Here is an 18041-nt window from a genome sequence, read left to right as displayed (position 1 = left end):
GGACCTGTGCTGACGTGTCTGGCTGGGTCCCCAGGCACCAGGCGGGATGTGTGTCCACCTGTCTCCCCACGGGGTGCAGCTCAGAGCCGAGCAGCAGAGCAGGTGACCCCTGGGCTCCCGAAGGCTGCCCCCTTCCAGCTGGCACCCCGCCAGCACCGGCCCCGAGGAGGTGCCTCCCTCCCCACACAGGCAGGCCCGGAGCGCGGGAGAGAAGGTACCATTTGGTTTTTCAGGGCCCCCTCGAAGCGAAGCCCTCGCTGACACGAGCCCCGGCCGTCGATGACCACCACGGCGTAGCCCAGGGACGCCAGCGTGTTGAGCCGCAGATACTTGATTCCTTTGAAGGAGTTATTCACCAGCTGCACCTGTCGGGAGGAGAGGCAAGGACATGGGGCTTCGGGCGGGTGGGGAGACATCCAGCGCGCGGCCCAGGCCTGAGGAGGGCGCCTGCACTCTATCACGAAGGCCACGGATGGCCTGGAAGGGCTGTGGACGCGGGGAGTGACAGGTCAGACGGGCCCCTCTGCCCTAGGCCCCGTACTCGGGACGTGCGACAGAGAGGAAGGGCCACCCAGGCTCCGTCCGCGGCCGGGGCCTCTGCGCCAGGCCTCCCTGTAGCTAGTGCCCTGTTTCTTCAGCTCCCTTCTGCCTCCTTTCTCCCCTCAGTCATCTCGCGAGAACAGACGCAAGCCCTGCTGGTGGCGGGCGGCTGTGTTCTCCGAGGAATGGGATTTAACCCAGGTCCTCACTTTGGCACTTTTAATATTCAGGGCCGGGTCATTCTCTGTCATGGGGCACCCGGGGCACGATGGGGTGTGGACGGCATCCCTGACAGCCACCCGTGAAACGCCGGGGGCAGCCCCCGCTCCAGTTGTGACAAGCACAGCTGCCCCCAGACAGCGCCGTGTCCCAGGGTGCAGAACCCCCCGGGTGAGAAGTGCATCTCAGACGGACCTGCCTGGCCCTGTCCCCTTCTCCAAGCACTGGGCCCAGGACCCACGGCCACCTCTGTCCCCACGAGGTGTCCGGGGTGAGGGTGGGTCACTGCGGGGCAGGCAGCCCGGACAGACACGGGGATCAAGGGGGCTTCCCAGAGGGACAGGCAGCATCAGCAGGTGGGGGGAGGCTGCCTGGGGGGTGGGCTGTGCGGACACCCGGAGGCAGGAGAGGGAGGGCCCCGGAGCCCGAGTGCTGAGTGGGGAGGGGGCGGGGCACTGGGAGCAGGGCCGGCACCCACCTGGGGGCCTCCATACACGAAGAGGACGGTGGGGTGCTTCTTGCCCGGCTGCACGGCGTGCGGCTTGTAGATCATGCCGTAGAGACGCACGTCGGCCCGCGTGTGGAAGTGGAAGATTTCCGGCGGCACGTAATCCGGGGGGCAGCCTGCAGTGACAGAGTGGCTGTGGTTCCCAGGGAGGCCGGCTCGGGGCGGGAACACGGCCCAGCGACACCCACGCTCCCCTGCTGGCCCAGGCGCACCCCATTTGTGCTTGCCCCCGGTTTAAATCCGAACCCGAGGGCCGGCAATGCGTCTGCGCCCCATGAGCGCGTGTCAGGCCACACTCGGGCGGGAAGGTCCCCAGGGTGCCCGACGCTCGCTGGGCTCCTGCAGGGCCGCCGCCACCTCTGGGATGTGACTCATGGCCAGTGTGGTGTCCACCCTGCTCTGATTTTTAGGGTTGCGGAGCGACACTGGTTTGCAGTCGGGATGAGGAGAAATCTTTCCTCAAGCTCATTTAGGCAACTAGGGCGAGTGGACTGAAAAATCAAATAAACGAACGGTAACGTGGGTCAGGGGTCGTCAGACGTGCTCTGTGCAGGGCCAGAGCATGAATATTTTTGGCTTTAAGGGTCATCTGCATCTGGTGCTTCGGCTTGGCTGTCTCGGCCCTCAAGAGGCCACACAGTGCATAAAGGATAGGCCCGCGGGCTGCACTCTGCGGCCTAGTCACAGAGGCAGTCACAGACACGGCGAGGCCGGGCGTGCCGGGCCCCAGCCCCCTATGGCAGCCCAGGGCTGGCACAGGCGGGTCCTTGTCTCTAAAAACAGTCAGGGCTGCTGCTCCGTCACGCCTGGGGGGCACGAGGAGTCACAGTCCGAGCTGGGGGATAGAGGAGGCATTTTATTTGCTTAGATGCCAAGGCGTGACGATGGTACAAGATGCTTTCTAGTCCGTCCAATGCCCCACCTATGCCAGGGATTCCTATTGCCTAGAACGTTCTGGAAATCCAGCTGGGGGAGGTTGGGGGTCAAGGAAGGGCATCCTTTTAGTGGGAGGCGCCTGTGAGCTGGGCCCCACACGGGCACTGACGTCTACCCTATAGACGGCCGTCGGACCATTCTGTAGATAAGGAGATGGCCCTGTGGCCAGCATGGGGACCGGGGCCACCCGAGCAGAGCCCTGGCTGCACTCCAGGCTCCTGGGCAAACTCTCAAGCTGTCCCCTGGGGCCCCCCTTGTGACTGTTCCCACCCCCCACCCCCTGGCTCCTTCCACAGACAACGGCTTTGCGTGTCTGCTCTGCGTAGGCGCCCTCGGGGACGGCCGCCATGAGGACGAGGACGCCTCGTCCCCTCTGCCCCTGTGTCGGGCAGAGCTGGCTCCTGAGCTGAGCCTGCGCTCCGTGGGTCAGCCACGGACGGTGGCCCAGGAGTGAGACTGCGTGGGGTCACAGTGCCCGCGGGACAGTGGCGGCCGTGTGGGAGGATGAGCTCTCGGGGGCCGGGGGCTACTCACTGGCTGCCTCCATCATGCTGGCCCAGAAGCGAGGCTGCTTGTGCAGAGGGTCGTCGTCGGGCCCGCTCAGCTTGTAGACGTGCACGCAGGGCGGCGTGCCCACGCTGCTGTAGTGGCTGACGAACATGTCGAAGTTCTGCAGGCGGACGGGGCGCTGAGCACGGCGCCACACCCGCGCCTCCCCGTCCCCGCTCCGCTGTGGCTCCCTTGGCCCCGTCGCCTGCCAACCTTCACCGCCTTAGCTCTGGGTGTTCCCTCGTTTGGACCTCAAAACCCTACCCACACGGGTGCGTGCTACAACCAGCAACACCATTTTGCAGAGAAAGAAACTGAGGCTGAGAGGAGTCTGTCCCCCGGCCAGGAGCCCCGGGGGCTAACTGACGGGCCCCGGGGTCAGACCCAGGTCCATCCAATGCTAGAGCCCACTCATCCCGCTGGCCCTATGGCTGGCAGCCTGCCACCAGATGCTCGCCCTGGACTGGGAGTGGCCCTGTGCACGGCTGCTGCCTGACGTTCTAGAATGTTCCAAGAGGTGAAGGGTGGGTGCGGGGCCGGCGCTGTCAGGGAAACACCCACCTGGCTCATGGAGCAGCTGTGGGAGAAGCCGGGCGTGGTGAGGCGCACGATCTCGCCGGCCGACTCGTAGCTGACCACGTAGAGGTGGTGCTCCAGGGGCGTGTCCTTCGTGCCCTGGAAGTACACCAGCTTCGTCTCCTCGTTGACCCAGATCTGCGGGGGCACAGACGCCTCGTGACACGGCCCCAGGCTGCCCGTGCCTCCCTTCCCATGGTGGCTGCGGGAGGCGGCTGACGCCCAGGGGAGGGGTCCTGGTCCCCCTTGCTGCCCCTCCGGGAGGGCCCGCGTGCTGCGTCAGGGGACCCGTCCTCCCCCAGGATGGCTTTAGCCTGCGGGCTGGAGAACTGTCTGGGAGAGAGGTGCTTCTCAGACCCTGTGGGGCAGCAGCAGACCCCGAGTGAGCCCAGCTGGCTGTACGTCCTTGACTGTGACTTGGAATCAGAACTCTGGCCCCACACGGCTCCTCCCAGGCTGCCTGGAGCCTCGAGTGGGGGGCTGAGGGCGCGGGGCCTGGGACAGAGGCTGAGGGAGGGGCCGTCCTGGGCCCTTGGCGCGCCAGCCACCAGCCCTGGTCCTGAGTGGGGTCGGCCCATCCCTTGGAGCGGGGTGATTGGTTCCTTAATTATGGCACAATTCTGTGGCCACACAAAACCATTTTCAAAAACCCCTACAAATCCCCTAAAACAACGATGCCATATGCGTCCCATGGAGACGCGTGGAAATAAGACAGCTGGCAGTGACATCCCCCCACGGTCGCTTCCCAGGAGGGGTAGAGGCGACGCGGTCCGGGGTGAGGATGGAGGGGATTCCGACTTCAGTCTTATCTAGGACTAGTCAATTTTCACAACAAACGCCAACGTGTTTGTTGTCACCAAACTCTTCAAATAAATGCAGGCTTTGTAAAAGTCGAGAATGTCATTGGAAAACCCCAACCACATGTAGTCACGCGCCAGTTCTGTCACAAGACACGATGAAAGAGGCGGGAGAGAGGTGTCCTCCAGGGAGCGGGACCCCCAAGGCCGAGGGGCCTTCACGGGGGTGGGGGTGCCAAGACAGCAGGGCAGGTCAGGGCCGCTCCCGCCACCAGCACGGCCACCTCGAAGGCAGACCGCGGCACAGCAGCACACGGAGACAGCAGAGGGCCACGCTTCCCCTTTTCACTTTTTAAAATGCTGCTGCTGCTTTTTTTCTTAGGGAAAAAGATAAGGTGTGCCAACAGTAAAACACTCACGATGACAGAGAAAGGTTTTCACGCCGGCGTGCGTGTGTGCCAGAGGCTACGAATGCCAAGGGCTCCAAGTACTGAAAACAGAGTCCTCATGGGGCAATTCTGCCCCCCATGGGACGTTTGGCAACCTCTGGAGTCATTTGTGGTTGGCACGCCTGGGGCGGGGCTGGGGTGGTCCTGGCATTGAGCAGGTGGGGGCTGGGGATGCTGTTCAACCCCCCACAGAGCCCAGGATGGCCCCCCGCAGAGGACGTAGACCCGAAGCGAGGCAGTGGCGGGGGAGAGACCCTGCTGTGAAGATGAGAGGACGAGAACCACCTGATGGTTCTCTTTGCAGAGGAAGAGGCTGGGGCGGGGCAGAGCCGTGCTGCGAGCCAGGGGCACCTCCGGCAGGACTGGCTGCAACCAGGGCAGAGCCACCCTTTCGCCCGTGGGTGGCCAGCCTTCTGCCCTCGCCTCGCACACAAAGACGTGAACATGAACTCCGGCAGATCAGACCAGCTGCACGGTTTGCCAACTTGACAAGACAAAGTGACGTCTGTGTGCTGACATCTCGGATGTGCCCTGGGATGACCTCAGAGGGTGCTCGCCTACAACTGGGGCTGCCGGGTCAGACGAGCCACACGCTGACGTGGTGGTAGAAGCCATGTCTGCCCTGAGCGGGCTGCACTGGGGTGCCCGGCCCGTCTCCTGCCCCTGCGCAGCACGCTGCCGCCCCCACCTCTGGACTCGAAGAGTGCCTCCACCCCCTCCTCGTCGCTTGTATGGTTTCGCTCTTTACATCTAAGCTTTGGGTGCTAGTGTGAGGTAGGGATCCGGGATGTCTGATGGAGGGACCCCGCTGTAAAATCGGGAGTTCTGTACACCTGGGCCCTGGTGAAGACATCATGGTCAGAGGCAAAGTCTTGGCACGTGTTTGTGATGGTGCCTTTGGGGGAGCAGGAGGTCGGCCTCTGTCCTTGCAGCTGTGTCTTTTGTTCCCGATGCCCCCAGGGGCAGGCGTGGGGGCGGGCTCAGGTCAGGAGCCACAGGGCAAGGCCATGGTGGCACCAAGACTGTCCCACAAACTGGTGGAGCAGAAGTAGGCTAAGTGGCTACCCCAGGTGGCACTGAGCGTGGGCCAGGCCCCTCCCACCAGGATCCAACAACGGGCGCTCGCAACAGTCCCTGCGTCCTGGACCCAGCGAGTCTCCAGCTGGTGGGGACCACAGCCCTGGTGACCCCGAGGGAGCAGAGCAGGAGGGAGGAGTGGATGGGAGGGAAGAGAGAGGGCACAGACTTGAGGGATCTGGGGGTGGGGGGTGGGGAGCACAGGTGTGTGTGCATGTCTGTGTGTGTACAAGTGTGCACGGAGACCCCGGTACCTTGGAGCCGTGCCTCGCCAACACCTCCCATTCACCGCTGGTCAGCGCGACCTCCTCCTTGATGGGGCATTTAAATTCATCTGGAAGTAAAGAAAGGCAGAGAGATGACAGGGGATCCAGGAAGCTGCGACTCGGACCCCAAGGCACCGAGGAAAACTCCACCTGCGCAAACCCGTCACGGGGCCCACACGTCCCAGGCCCGGGGGGTTGACGCTGAGTCTGAGACAGGGCAGACCCAGGACACGGGCCGAGGGGGCTGGGGGGAGCTCCTACCACATTGACGGGAGGCCCAGCATTTCCCAAGACAAACCAGGAAGCTGCATTTTTATCCGAAGCGCCCAATTCTAGACCCCGTGCAGGCCAAACTGCCCGCTCCGGGCCCTGGACCAGTGACCGCATAGGGCGTGCTGGGATCCTGGAGGACCAGACCTTGACTGAAACGCTTGAGGCGAGCGCAGGCTCAGCTGCATTTTACGATAGGTCTCCGGGGTGGAGCTCTTTGACTTTTCACAGGGAAATGACGATAAGGGATGTTTGTTGGCGTGTATTAGAAATTGAGAAGACAGTTCAGAACCGATGGCTAATGCTTCTTTCGCATCCTTTTGGGTCTAAAGCAAACTTTGGCAAACGTTTATCCAGGGAGGGAAAATGCCTGTGTGCAAATAACCAAGCGTGGGCAGACACAAACTTCTGGGGCAGCGACGCAGGCCAAGCGACATGTCACACCAAGATCCAGGAGGGCCAGGTGCTTTTCCTGTGTCCCTCCCTCCCTCCCGCGGAGGCTGGACACGGCCGGCTTTCTGCCTCTTCAAACCTTGGCCGGCCGCTCTGTCGGGCCCGTGGAGGAAGGTGCGGGGTGGGGAGCTGAGCTGCACACGCCCGCGTCGGGGCCCCTGGGGGATTCACCAACTACCGGCCTCCAGCCTCTGCATCCTCGGCCGGGCGCGCCCCCCAGTTCTCCGGCTGTCCCTGTGAGGCCTGGGCAAGGGCTCCACCTGGCTGGCCGCCCTGCCTCGCGGCGCCTCCTCTGAGGCCTCCGCTCCCTCCTGCTCCAGTCTCTCTGGCCTTCTGGATTCAAGCCCACGCTGCTCACGCCTGCCGGCCCTCCGTAGCAGGACCCTCCACGGCGAAAGCCCCCGTGCCCCCCGACCCCTCCTCCTGCCAGCTCGGTCCCTGCTGCTCGCCCAGGCCCCAGGCTCCTGACCGCCCTCCTGCTTCTCGGGGCTCCTTGAAGGGCCTCACTCCTCCTGCTCATCTGTTCAACTGCCGCCTAGCAGGTGCGAGCCACGTGACAGGAAGGGCGAGCTGGGGCTGCGGGCGGCCCCGAGCAGAGCGGATGGGAGACCGCGGGTGCCCACCGCACAGGCAGGAGGCCCCTGAGGGGCACCCGCTGCGAGTTCTGCTCGATGACCACCAGGCAAAAGGCCCATTTCCAGAGGCGGAAACGAGGATTTTCCAAGGGGAATCTCCCAATGTTAGCGGATGACAGTGCAGTCTGACAGACAGACCAGCTGAAAAGCAAGACGCTGACAGTGTCAACGTCCACCCAGAGTCAAATCCACCCGGGGCACACTGCCACAGCCGTGACCCCGGTCCTGTCACCTCTCCTCACCTCTCAGGCTACGCTCCACAGAGCAACCAGGGGAATCAGATATAAGATCAGTGGCAGAAGCCCAAGCCCTCACTGTGGCCCAGAAGGGCCACGTCCCCTCCCTGCCCTCCCTCCTCCCTCTTTCCCCCTTGTGCCCTCTGCTCCTCCTACGTGGGCCTCCTCACTGTTCCTTCCACACGCCAGGCCCGGGTCTGCCCCAGGGCCTTTGCATAAGCTGCCCCACAGCCTAGAGTGCTCTGTGTGGCTACCTCTGCCACCTCCTCCAGGTCTCTGCTCAGTGGCACATTATCCAGAGATGTCCTCCTGGTCTCCATTTCTAGAAAGAAGGCGCTCCCTCTCTAACCTCTCACCCTGCAGCATTTTCCTTCTCCGTGATCACCGCTCCCGACACAGTATCCTTCCTTGTTTGGGGATTACTGCCTATCTCCTACGCTAGAGCACGGTTTTCCTTTTCTCTTTGTACAATGACATTCCCAGCACCAAGAGCAGGGCTTGGTGACTTTTCCCATAAAGGGCCAGATACCAAATATTTTCAGCTTTCTGTCACACTACTCAACACTGCCGTCGTGGCAGGAAAACAGCCACAGACGATACAGAAGTGAATGGGCGTGACCGTGTGCCAATAAAACTTTATTTACAAAACTGGGCGGGGGGCCAGACCTGACCTGCGGGCTGGAGATGGCCGATGCCTGGTGTGCAAAGGGCCTGGCATGTATAGCTGCTGAGTAAACACTAGGGAGTGACTGAACGAAGAGCCCGCTGGTGGAACCCCTGCCGGAGCGTGAGTGATTTGCGGGAAGGGCGGCCGTCTTACTCATTGCGCCCCTCCCTTGCGGGGCGCGCCCGGCCACGGGGAGGGGTCCATGAACAAACGGTGCACTGAGCCACAGACGGATGACTGGACGAGCCACGGCCTGAGTCAGGCTTTGCTCACCTTCCCCGGGGCTGAAGGGCTGGGTCCAGTCGTAGCTGTGGGGCTTGAGAATGGCGGTGACCTTGTACAGGTGGCAGAAGCCCGTCTTACACTCGTTGGCGCGGAGGAAGCAGAGCTCGTCTTCTCCCTCTGACTGGGGGAAGGGATAGAAGATGTCGTGAACCTGTCCGGGCAGAAGACAGAAGACGCGTCAGAAGGCGGGGGCAGAAACACAGCGCCCCGCCCCGCCCGAGGGGGACGCTCCCACAGGGGGCCGGGCTGTGGTGGCAGGGAAACCCCGCAGACTCTCCCCGCCGCCCAAGCTCGCTTCTCCCCTCGGGGGCCAACTCAGCCCGTCGCTGGCTTCTGCCCAGCTGGGGACCTGGGGGCCCAGGCGGGCTGCACCGCCGGCACCTCCCTGCCCTTACGTTGATCCACACGTCGGTGACCTCCTCGTACACCACGTACGGCTGCACGTCCCTGGGCACGGCTCTGGCGAAGGCCGCCCGCTGCTCCTCGTCCTGGGTGGTGGGGATGAACAGGGCCGGGGGGAGGAGGACAAGCTGGAGCCGCTGCTGGGGCCGGTCCAGGAACATGGCCCAGGCACTGAGAGGGAGAGGAGAGAGAGAAGCCCGAGGCCTCAGGGGCCGTCGGAGGCAAGCTGGGTGCTGGAAGTCCCCTCTTTGCTGACTTCGCCTATGCCTGACCATGGATCATGGCGCCTGTTCTGGAAACATCTCACATCTTTAAGTCTTAGGACGGCGTTTCACAAACTTCATCATTTCCGCCAAATTCTCAGCCTGTGCATACTATCCTGTATTTCATACTTGGTTGGAAATGGACAATTTTTTAACTTGGATGTATTTTTTTTTTCTGTTTTTTTTGGTGAGGAAGATTGGCCCTGAGCTAACATCTGTAGCCAGTTTTTCTCCATTTTGTATGTGGGACACCACCACAGCATAGCTTCAAGAGTGGTGTAGGTCTGCGCCCAGGATCTGCGAAACCTGGGCCACCGAAGTGGAGCCTGCAAACTTAACCGCTACGCCACAGGGCTGGCTCCCTAAATGTATTTTAAATGGAGTCCTGTCGGCAGTACAAATGCCAAAAAAAAGCATAAAGACAGAACAGGTGTCTGGAGCGCTGAAGGCACCTTTTTCTGTCAAGGGGCCAGTGAGCAGACATCTCGGCTTTGTGGGCCACACGGTTTTGTTCAAAACTACTCAACGCTGGCGGGTGGCACAAAGGCGGCAGGGGTGACCCGTAACCGAACGAGTCTAGCTGTGAGAGGCCGTGCGCCCGTGAAACGTGACTCATGGACGCTGAAATGGGGATTTCATATCGTGTTCACATGTGATGAAACGTTCTTCTTTGGATTTCTTGCCCCCATCGTTTAAAGACATAAAAGCCATTCTTGGCTCGTGGGCCCCATGAAAATGGGCAGTGCGCTGGATGTGGCTCGCGGATGGTGGTGGGGGGCCCTGACCTGGAGATTTCTGTCCTTGCTGCGGGCAGCAGGGGTGGAAAGTGAGTGAAAAGCGGACCCTTCTATTCGGTGTCCCGTGTTTCTCATCCCTGGGTCCCCAGGCCCCGGCTGGGAATGGCTCGGATTGCATCCAACGGGGCACTCACTATTTGCCGTCGCGGGTCCAGCCGGCCCTCGCGATGTACTCCACCTTTGGGAACAGCGTGCCGAAGGGCTGCACCAGCTCCTTCTCCTGGGTCGAGACGATCTAAGGGGAAGCAGACTCGGTCACCCTCCGGCCTGACCACGTGCTGCCCGGGCCACTGTTAGGGGTGCAAGGTAGCCCCTCCCAGATCCGTATGTTGAAGTCCTGACCCCTGCCACCCCAGAGTGGGGCCTTATTGGAAAGAGGGTGGCTGCAGACGAAATCAGTTAAGATGAGATCATACCGGAGTACGGTGGGCCCAATCTGACAGGACTGTCCTTATAAAAGGGGGAAATGTGGACACAGACGCCACAGACGGAGAGAAGGCCTCGTGCCAAGACACAAGGAGAAACGGCCGGCTATGAGCCAAGGAGACAGCCCCTTCCCTCACGGCCTCTGAAGGAACCAGCCGGACGACACCTTGATTTCAGACCCTCAGCCTCCAGAACTGGGAGAGAAGAAACTTCTGTGGCGTGAACCGCCCCGTCTGTGGTACTTTGCTAGGGCAGCCGACTGGCTGGAAACTGAGGGTGCTGGCCGGGGCGGTCAGGGCAGAGCCAGGTGGCCACGGGCAAGACGTGGTCCCCGGACGCCGCGGCCTCCTCGAGCCTACAGGGGGCAGGCACAGCATCTGCCGGGGAGGATGGAGGGCAGACGGCAGGCGGGGCCTTGGGACATCCCGCAGCCGAGCAGGCCGCCACTCCCACGTGCCCTGGCTGCTGCTCAGCTGGCACACCTCACGCCCACCGTGGGACCCTGCTCGTCTGACGGGGCCAGGCACCCTTTCAAACACTGCGGGAGCTCAGCAAAGCCGCTGACGGCAGATCCCTGCTCAATCTGCCAGAATGTTCTGGTCATGAGTGGAAAAGGGGTTTGGTCATGGCCTAAGCGTGCCCCCCAAAAAACCAACCCCCAAGTTATGAAAACGAGTATAGTTTATCTTATGGTTTTTTCTGGAACGTTACACAGGAAGGCGTTTGGACCAAACTAGGCCCGGGCTCCCTCGGTCTGCGGGAGCTCTCGAATCCCTGACGTGGGGGGTGCTTCCCTTTGACACCTGGCGCCCCCACGGCCAGCTGCCTTCTTGGCTGCAGCCTCTTTTGCCCTCCTGGCTGTGGGGTCCTGACTCCCTGGGGGATGAGGACCCTTGTCCTTGATGCTGACCAGTGACAAAGAATGATCCAGACACGGATGGGTCTGGGAAAGTGATACGTGAGGATCTGTGCAAAATGCTGGGGTGAGGGCAGCCCAGTCTGAGGCTGGGGTCCCTCGGACAGCTGTCCCACAGAGCTCTCTCTTCTGGGAGCCCAAAGAGAGGCCTGGACCTCTAAGTCACCGCCCCCCCGCAGGACTGAGAAGGCCACGGCCTGATCCCAACGGGACCTCTGTCAAGGCTTGCTCGTTGGCATCACTCCTCGTGCCACGTGACCCCTGGAGGGACGGAAGGCCGCGCCTACCGCTCCCGGTTTCACAGACGGAGGCTCCGGGTAGTGCCTTTCTGGGTGCAGCGGGCCAAGGGGGTCACCTGTCCCTGGGAAGGGGGCGAGCGGCCTGCTGGTGCCACCCGACTGTCTCCCACACACACCCCGGCCCCTCCTCTTGGCATCTGGAAGCTTCCCCGGGGGTGCCAGCCACACATACCTTGCCCTGACCGTCCGTCTGAAACTCGGCCAGCTTCAAGGCAATCTTGGGATTCTTGCTGCCTGCGGAAACGAGGGCAAGGTGAGCCTGGCAGCTGTCGCCTGCGTGGGCTGACAGCAGGTGTGTGGGGCAGAGGCTGCGGGGGGGGGTGCCCACTGCGAGGTGCCACAATGGCATGGGGGGCTGTCCAAGGTCCTCTCTGTGGACATGTCACCCTCTCTGGTCCAGGCACAGTGTCCCTCGGGCAGACTTTCTGACTTTGGGCTCTGACTCGCTCCTCACAGTGACATGACAACCACCTTTATGGTTTCAGAACAGAGGCCAGACCCTGTGCTGGGGGGCACGCCATGGGAGACGCGAGTGGGAGGAGGACGCCGTCCTGCCTTTGGAGAGCTTGAAAGCTGGTTGTAAAGAGGGGACACAACCATAATAAAACGACTAAGGGGGCAGGAAGGTGGCGCACGTCCACGAGACCCAGCTGGGCCCGAGCCTTCTGGAGGCAGGCGGCGTCCAAGACCCACGTCCCGGAGGAGTGCTGGGTCAGGCTCCAGTAACTGCTACGACGAATCTCAACCCCGCCCTCACGGCTCTAGCAGCCCTGGGCAGGTCACATCTCCGAGGCTCACTTTCCCATCTGTCAAACGGGGGAAAAGAGCGACCTTCCCCATTGCCCTGGGATCGGAAATGTCCTCTGGGAAGGCTCTGTAGAGCAGGCACGTGGTAGCGCTAAGTTAGCAAGGGCGCGTCTTCTATATGCTTCCAGAAAGGTCACGAGTGGGAGGCCTGAAGGCCTGCATGTGTATTTTGTGTGGTTTAGTTTTTTTTTTTTTTTTTTTTTGTGGTGAGGAAGATTGGTCCTGAGCTAACATCTGTGCCTATCTTCCCCTATTTTATGTGGGATGCCGCCACAGTGTGGCTTGATGAGCAGGGCTAGGCCCACGCCCAGGATCCGAACCTGTGAACCCAAACCACCGAAGCGGTACACGCAAACCTAACCACTACGCTACCAGGCTGGCCCCTACTGTGTTTTTAAATAATTCGAGCACTATTTAAGCATTGGGAGATAACGCAGATGAGTCTAGATTTCTAGCTTCTCCCGAGAAACAGGCAAACTCGAGTCCATTCTCACAGGCCGTGGATATCCCATGGGGAGACCTTGGGGTCTCGTGGGCCTCGAGGCAGAAAGCTGGCCACACTGATGGCGGCGCAGGCCCTGCTCTGGCCCCTGCACCCAGCCTGCTTCCCTGGGCCCTGTGGGCCCGGCCTGGCCGGTGCGCCGTGCTCGGGGAGGCCTCGGCCGCTGCCCGCCCGCCCGCCCGCCACACCGGCCCTCACCTGTCCTGGGGTAGCGGTAGGAGTCTGTCTTCCTCTCCTCCAGAGCCGGGGAGGGCACGTGTATGATCTCCACCTCCGACTCATCCACCTCCTCGTAGAGGATGCGCAGCGTCTTGTGGCCTTCGGGACCTGGTGGACGGCGGGGGGCAGCTGAGGGTCCTGGAGTCCCCGCTGCTCCTCCGCCCCCTCAAGCAGGGGGACTCCGCTGTCCCACGCTGAGCCCGGACAAGAGTGGGAACCCTGGGGTCAGAACCCTGGCTCTGCCGTTTAGCCCTTAAGCTGGTCACGTCCCCTCTTGGGGCCTCAGTTTCCTTACTGTGCAACGGGCACGAGAACTCAGCTATTCCCAGCACAAAACGGCGAGGAGCCCACATGGGATGTTCTGGGCTGAACGGTTCCTGCTGAAGCCCTAACCCCAGGACCTTAGACCGTGACGGTACTTAGAGACGGGTCTTTAAAGAGGTGATTAAGTTAAACTGAGGCCATTAGGGTGGGCCCTGATCCAACAGGACTGATGTCCTTACAAGAAGAAGACATGAGGACCCAGATGCTTAGAGGGGGACCACTGAGGACACAGGGAGGAGACTACATCTACATGCCCAGGAGAGAGGCCTCAGGAGAAGCCAGCCCTGCTGACTCCTCCATCTCGGATTCCAGCCTCCAGCACCGGAAGAAAATAAATGTGTTGTTGAAGCCCAGGGTCTGCGGGACTTTGTTATGGCCATGCGAGCAAACTAACATAGGGCTCAAGAAAGGCAAAACGAAAGCCGCTATGAGAAACACGTGAATCACCGGGCGGGGACAGCCTGGCAGGGAGTGTGGCACTGGCGATGCTGACGTCACGGGACGGAGCCCACGGCTGCTCCTTCCTGAACAAGCCCTTTCCTTCCTCGGCTGCCAAAGGCTCTCGATCGGCTGCTTCCTGTGCCCTCACCTCACACTCACCCCGACTGGCCAACGACGTCTCCAGAATCATCCCGACAGGGGACCTTGGCCAAGCCCCATGCTGCCCACAGGCCGGCCATGTCCACGCCTGCTTTGTGGGGCTGTGCGGAGGCCCTGGGGCTGAGGGGCTGGCCTGAGGCCGTCAGGTGGGAGGGGCAGGGTCGCGGTTCAAATTCAAATTCAGTGGCCGGGACCATCCGCTGGGCATGGGTCATTCAGGGGCTGAGTGTGTGGGCCAGGAAGGGCCCTCTGGGGTCGGCATGGTCAGTGCAAGACACCGTGACAGCCCCGGGGCGCAGTGTGAGGAGGGGGCCACGCCACAAGGGATGAGCAGCCCTCTGGCGCAGCTCTCGGGGCCTTTATGAAGGGGGTTTTGAGCCGCTACAGAGCACCAGAGTTAGGACCTTTGACGTCATCTAGGCCCGTGGATCTCAACCGGGCCATTCTGTGCTTCCCAGGACACGTGGCGATGTCTGGAGACATCTGTGGTTGTCACAACTCAAGTGGCATATTGAGAGGATGGGGTCAGCGATGCTGCTCAGCGCCCCACATGCCCAGGACGGCCCCCAGAGAACGCTCTGGCCCCAGCGTCCACAGGGTGAGAGACCCTGATCTTGGCAACAACCTCATTTTACAAGCTGGGAAATCGAAGGGAGGGATGGCCACAAATTCAGGCCCGCAAGGAGCCACAGGCTGCACGACCTGACCCAAGACACTAACGCCTGGTCTGGGCCCCGTTCCCAGGGACACGGAGCGCCGGGGCGCACAGGGCATCGCCAAGACCCCGCCCAGGCGGCAGGGGGTCGGGGAGCTCCCCCAGAAAGCTCGGCTTTTGCGGCCACGTGTTCTTCTGAAACACGCAGAAGTCAGCGCTCAGGCCACAGATAAGTCAACTAGCCGCGAGGCCTGGCCCACGCCAAGCCTGGGGCGGGGGAACGCTTGGCGGGACGCCTGTGAACAAGGAGACCCCGCTTCCACGGCTGCTCCCGCAGCAGAGGCTCAGACGCTACTGGCGCCTCCCCGGAAACAGCTCCCCAGGCTCAGAAGAGGGATTCTGCTTGACTGAAGGCGGGGGAGGGAATCAGATGCCCCCACTCCAGGCATCGGGCAGAGAAACAGGCACAAAAGGACCCGCCCAGCTGGCTGCTTTCAGACACTGTTGGCGAAACCCATCAAGATTTAAGATGCCCGAAGCTTCAACTCGGCTCTCAGAGCTGGAACTCTCTCTACGGCAGGACTTTTGGTCCTGAGCGCTGTGGGCATGCGGCAGGACCATCCTCCAGGGTGGGGGTCGACCCTGGACTTCTAGCCTCCAGAACCGTGGGGAAGAAAGCTCTGCTGTGTCTAAAGCACCGTGTTGGAGCAGCCCCGGTGGACCGAGACTCTGGTATCGAGGGAAAGGTTGTGAGGTTTACTTTAAGAGCAAAGAGCAGAAAGACGGACTGATTCTGTTAACCAAAGGAGTGCGTGCAGACCCATTTTACAAAACGGAGAGGAACTCACCCTCCCAGGAGGCCGTGGGGCACCACCAGTAGCCAGTGAAGCGGTCGAACTCCTCCTGGATGACGAAGGTCGCCACGCCCGCAGACTTGGGGTCGTCGAGGACATTGGATAACCCTGGGGCGGGGGGAGAGCCGGCCGAGAGGTGAGGAGTTGAGTGGAGGGCAGGCCAGGGCTTCTCCCACTCGGTGCTGCTGACATTTGGGGCCAGAACGTTCTCTATGGGGGGCCATCCTGGGCACTGTGGGGGGTTGAGCAGCATCCCCGGCCCCCACCCACTCGAGGCCAGGAGCTCTCAAAGCCAGCTGTCTCTGGACACGGCCAGTGTCTGAGCTGCCCCCAGCCGAGCAGCTCAGGTGCAGAGGGCACCAGGGCTGAAGGGCGGGACAGGGGCAGGGATCCGGGCTCCGAGGCCGGGAGCGGCAGAGCTCACAGATGTCTGCACCTGGCAGGGTAGGCGGGCTGATGCATGCAGAGAAAAACCACACACCAGGTGGCAGGACTTCCTGCGAGCCAGCAGAGGGCCCAGGGTGGGTGACCAGTGAGAGCGTGGTCCAGGGAGGTGCTAAGCAGTACAGGGAGTGGACTGGGGGGAGAGAACTTTCTAGAAGCTGGACTGGCAGCTAGGACGGCCGTCCACAGGAAGTGCTGGCCCGACCCGAGAGATGGCACCCAGGGATACAGGCTCCCATGCGCCCCGGCCAAGACCACAGGGCCCCCCGCCCGCCTCACCTCGGTGGCAGAAGGTCAGCCGCCGCTCCTCGCCCGTCTCGAGGTTGGCCACCCACAGGTCGCTGTTGTTGATGAAGGAGAAGAAGGCGGGGTCGGCGCGGCAGATCTTGGGGTCCATCCTGGGCCCCGAACACTGGGTCTTGATTTCCAGTGGCTTCATGGGGGACACCTGGGGACAGACAGACCCGGCTCAGGGGGGCAGGCCCCCGCCCGGCCGCCCGCCCCAGCCAGGGCGCGGGGCTCACCATGAAGCCGTTTTTGCCCCCGTCCCGGCAGTGGAAGAGGCTGTTGCTGGCCTGGAAGAGGAAGAGGCCGCTGTCGCTGTGGAAGTCGTACGAGGTGATGCCGAAGACCCCCAGGCGCTTCCGCTCCCGCAGCAGCTCCTCCTCCCTCGAGTAGACCCCGTGGTGGGGCGTGGCCTGGGGACACACAGACGGGAGCGGCGTTAGCTGCTGGAGGCCCTGGCACCCCGGGCACAGATCCTCCGGCCTGTGCGTCCCGGGAGGAATCTGACCATCTGACTTTGGTCCCCGCCAGAGAGAACTTTCTGATGAGCAGAGACGTGCTGAGCAGGACGGGCAGCAGAGCCCCGAGCAGGTGGCCAGAGTGGTGCCCCAGCTCAGAGGCCGTGAGGGCGCCCAGTGGGCCTGGAATAACAGGCCCGGCTGACGGGGTGTCCGGGGCTCACCTGGAGCTCCCCCCTTCTCAGCCCCGTCTCTGCACCTGCCCAGGCGCACATTTCCCCAGGGAATCTCTCCGAGGCAGACACAGGGCACAGAGGAACACCGCCGGAGCGCTCGTCCCTGGTCCCAGCGCCAATCCTACAGACCCCTCCCTCCCGTCCACTCTCAGCCCACTTCTGAGAATATCCTGTCTGAACCCCCCAATGCCACACGTCCCTGCTTTCTGCGCGGGTGGGAGACGGGGCAAATTCAGGAACACCTGACCCCCCAGACGCCAGGCCTGGGCGGGGAGGGGGTCCGGGCAGGTGAACTATTGTGGGCACCCCACAGCTGTCCCAAGGAGGATTCTGAAGACGACGTAGAAATTCAGAGGAATGTTAATACGTTTTTTCCTTTTCCCCAAGGCCCCAGTGCATGGTCATGCATCCTGGTTGTAAGTCTTTCTACTTCTTCTGTGCAAGCCGCCACCACAGCATGGCTACTGACAGAAGGCCGTGTGGTTCCACGACCGTGAAGCGAACCCGGGCTGCCGAGGTGGCGAAAGCGCCAGACTTTAACCACTAGGCCATCAGGGCTGGCACAATACGTTCTTAAAGACAGAATCCAAGGCAAAATTACCCCCATGCCGTGACGCAAGCTACGTACACCTGAGTCGGTCGGTGTGGGGGCTATACGGGACAGCTACTGTGTGGGCATGGGGAAATTCAGAGTGTGTCATGTCACCCCCCACCCCCTGGTGTTGTTATATTACTTTTACAACCAAAAAGAAACCCAAATAAACTAACACCAAAGGCACTCGGGTCCCTCACTTGGCATCTTCTCCCCAGAAGAAAGCCGACTGTGGAAGACATGAATTACTCGCCAAGCCTCCAGACAAGGGCCTCGCCCAAGCCACTTGCAGGCCTTCGGCGAGGCATTTACAGGGAAGAGAGGCTCCTGACACCTGTGCTCTGGGGCTGGAGCGCAGACTGCGGAGGGGAGGGTGCGTCGCACAGGGACAGAGCTGGCCGCTCTCCTCTGCGGGCGCTGCGGTGACTGCGTGGCGGGCCAGGGCCATCGGCGGTTGAGGGTGCCTGGAAATCGGGCGCCACCTGACCTAGCGGCCTCG

The 18041-nt window shown here is 62.0% G+C and overlaps 1 protein-coding gene and 1 long non-coding RNA gene across 8 annotated transcripts in view; one reads left to right on the top strand and one right to left on the bottom strand.

Moving 5' to 3' along the window:
* The window catches only part of DPP9 (dipeptidyl peptidase 9), a 37459-nt gene that overhangs the window by 7719 nt on the left and 11699 nt on the right, over positions 1-18041 (bottom strand). For 6 of the 7 annotated variants that reach the window (XM_046684510.1, XM_046684507.1, XM_046684509.1 and 3 more), the window contains 13 exons: positions 16496-16669; positions 16251-16419; positions 15522-15635; positions 13074-13202; positions 11739-11800; positions 10060-10160; positions 8859-9036; positions 8452-8614; positions 5906-5985; positions 3314-3466; positions 2738-2873; positions 1238-1383; positions 219-365 (listed from right to left, as the gene is read on the bottom strand). In XM_046684510.1, coding sequence (XP_046540466.1) covers positions 219-365; positions 1238-1383; positions 2738-2873; positions 3314-3466; positions 5906-5985; positions 8452-8614; positions 8859-9036; positions 10060-10160; positions 11739-11800; positions 13074-13202; positions 15522-15635; positions 16251-16419; positions 16496-16669 — 1752 coding nt within the window. The remainder of the gene's footprint in view (positions 1-218; positions 366-1237; positions 1384-2737; positions 2874-3313; positions 3467-5905; positions 5986-8451; positions 8615-8858; positions 9037-10059; positions 10161-11738; positions 11801-13073; positions 13203-15521; positions 15636-16250; positions 16420-16495; positions 16670-18041) is intronic. The other variant, XM_046684505.1, reaches the window with a different exon arrangement.
* On the top strand, positions 10168-17728 carry LOC124251706 (uncharacterized). Its single transcript, XR_006891843.1, has 2 exons — positions 10168-11819; positions 17338-17728. It is a non-coding gene; the product is annotated as an uncharacterized LOC124251706 (long non-coding RNA).

This window comes from Equus quagga, chromosome 14 (assembly GCF_021613505.1).
Source record: "Equus quagga isolate Etosha38 chromosome 14, UCLA_HA_Equagga_1.0, whole genome shotgun sequence".
Lineage (NCBI taxonomy): Eukaryota > Metazoa > Chordata > Mammalia > Perissodactyla > Equidae > Equus > Equus quagga.
The sequence above is the reverse complement of the archived record's forward strand: the minus strand, read 5'-3'. Positions and strand labels throughout refer to the sequence as shown.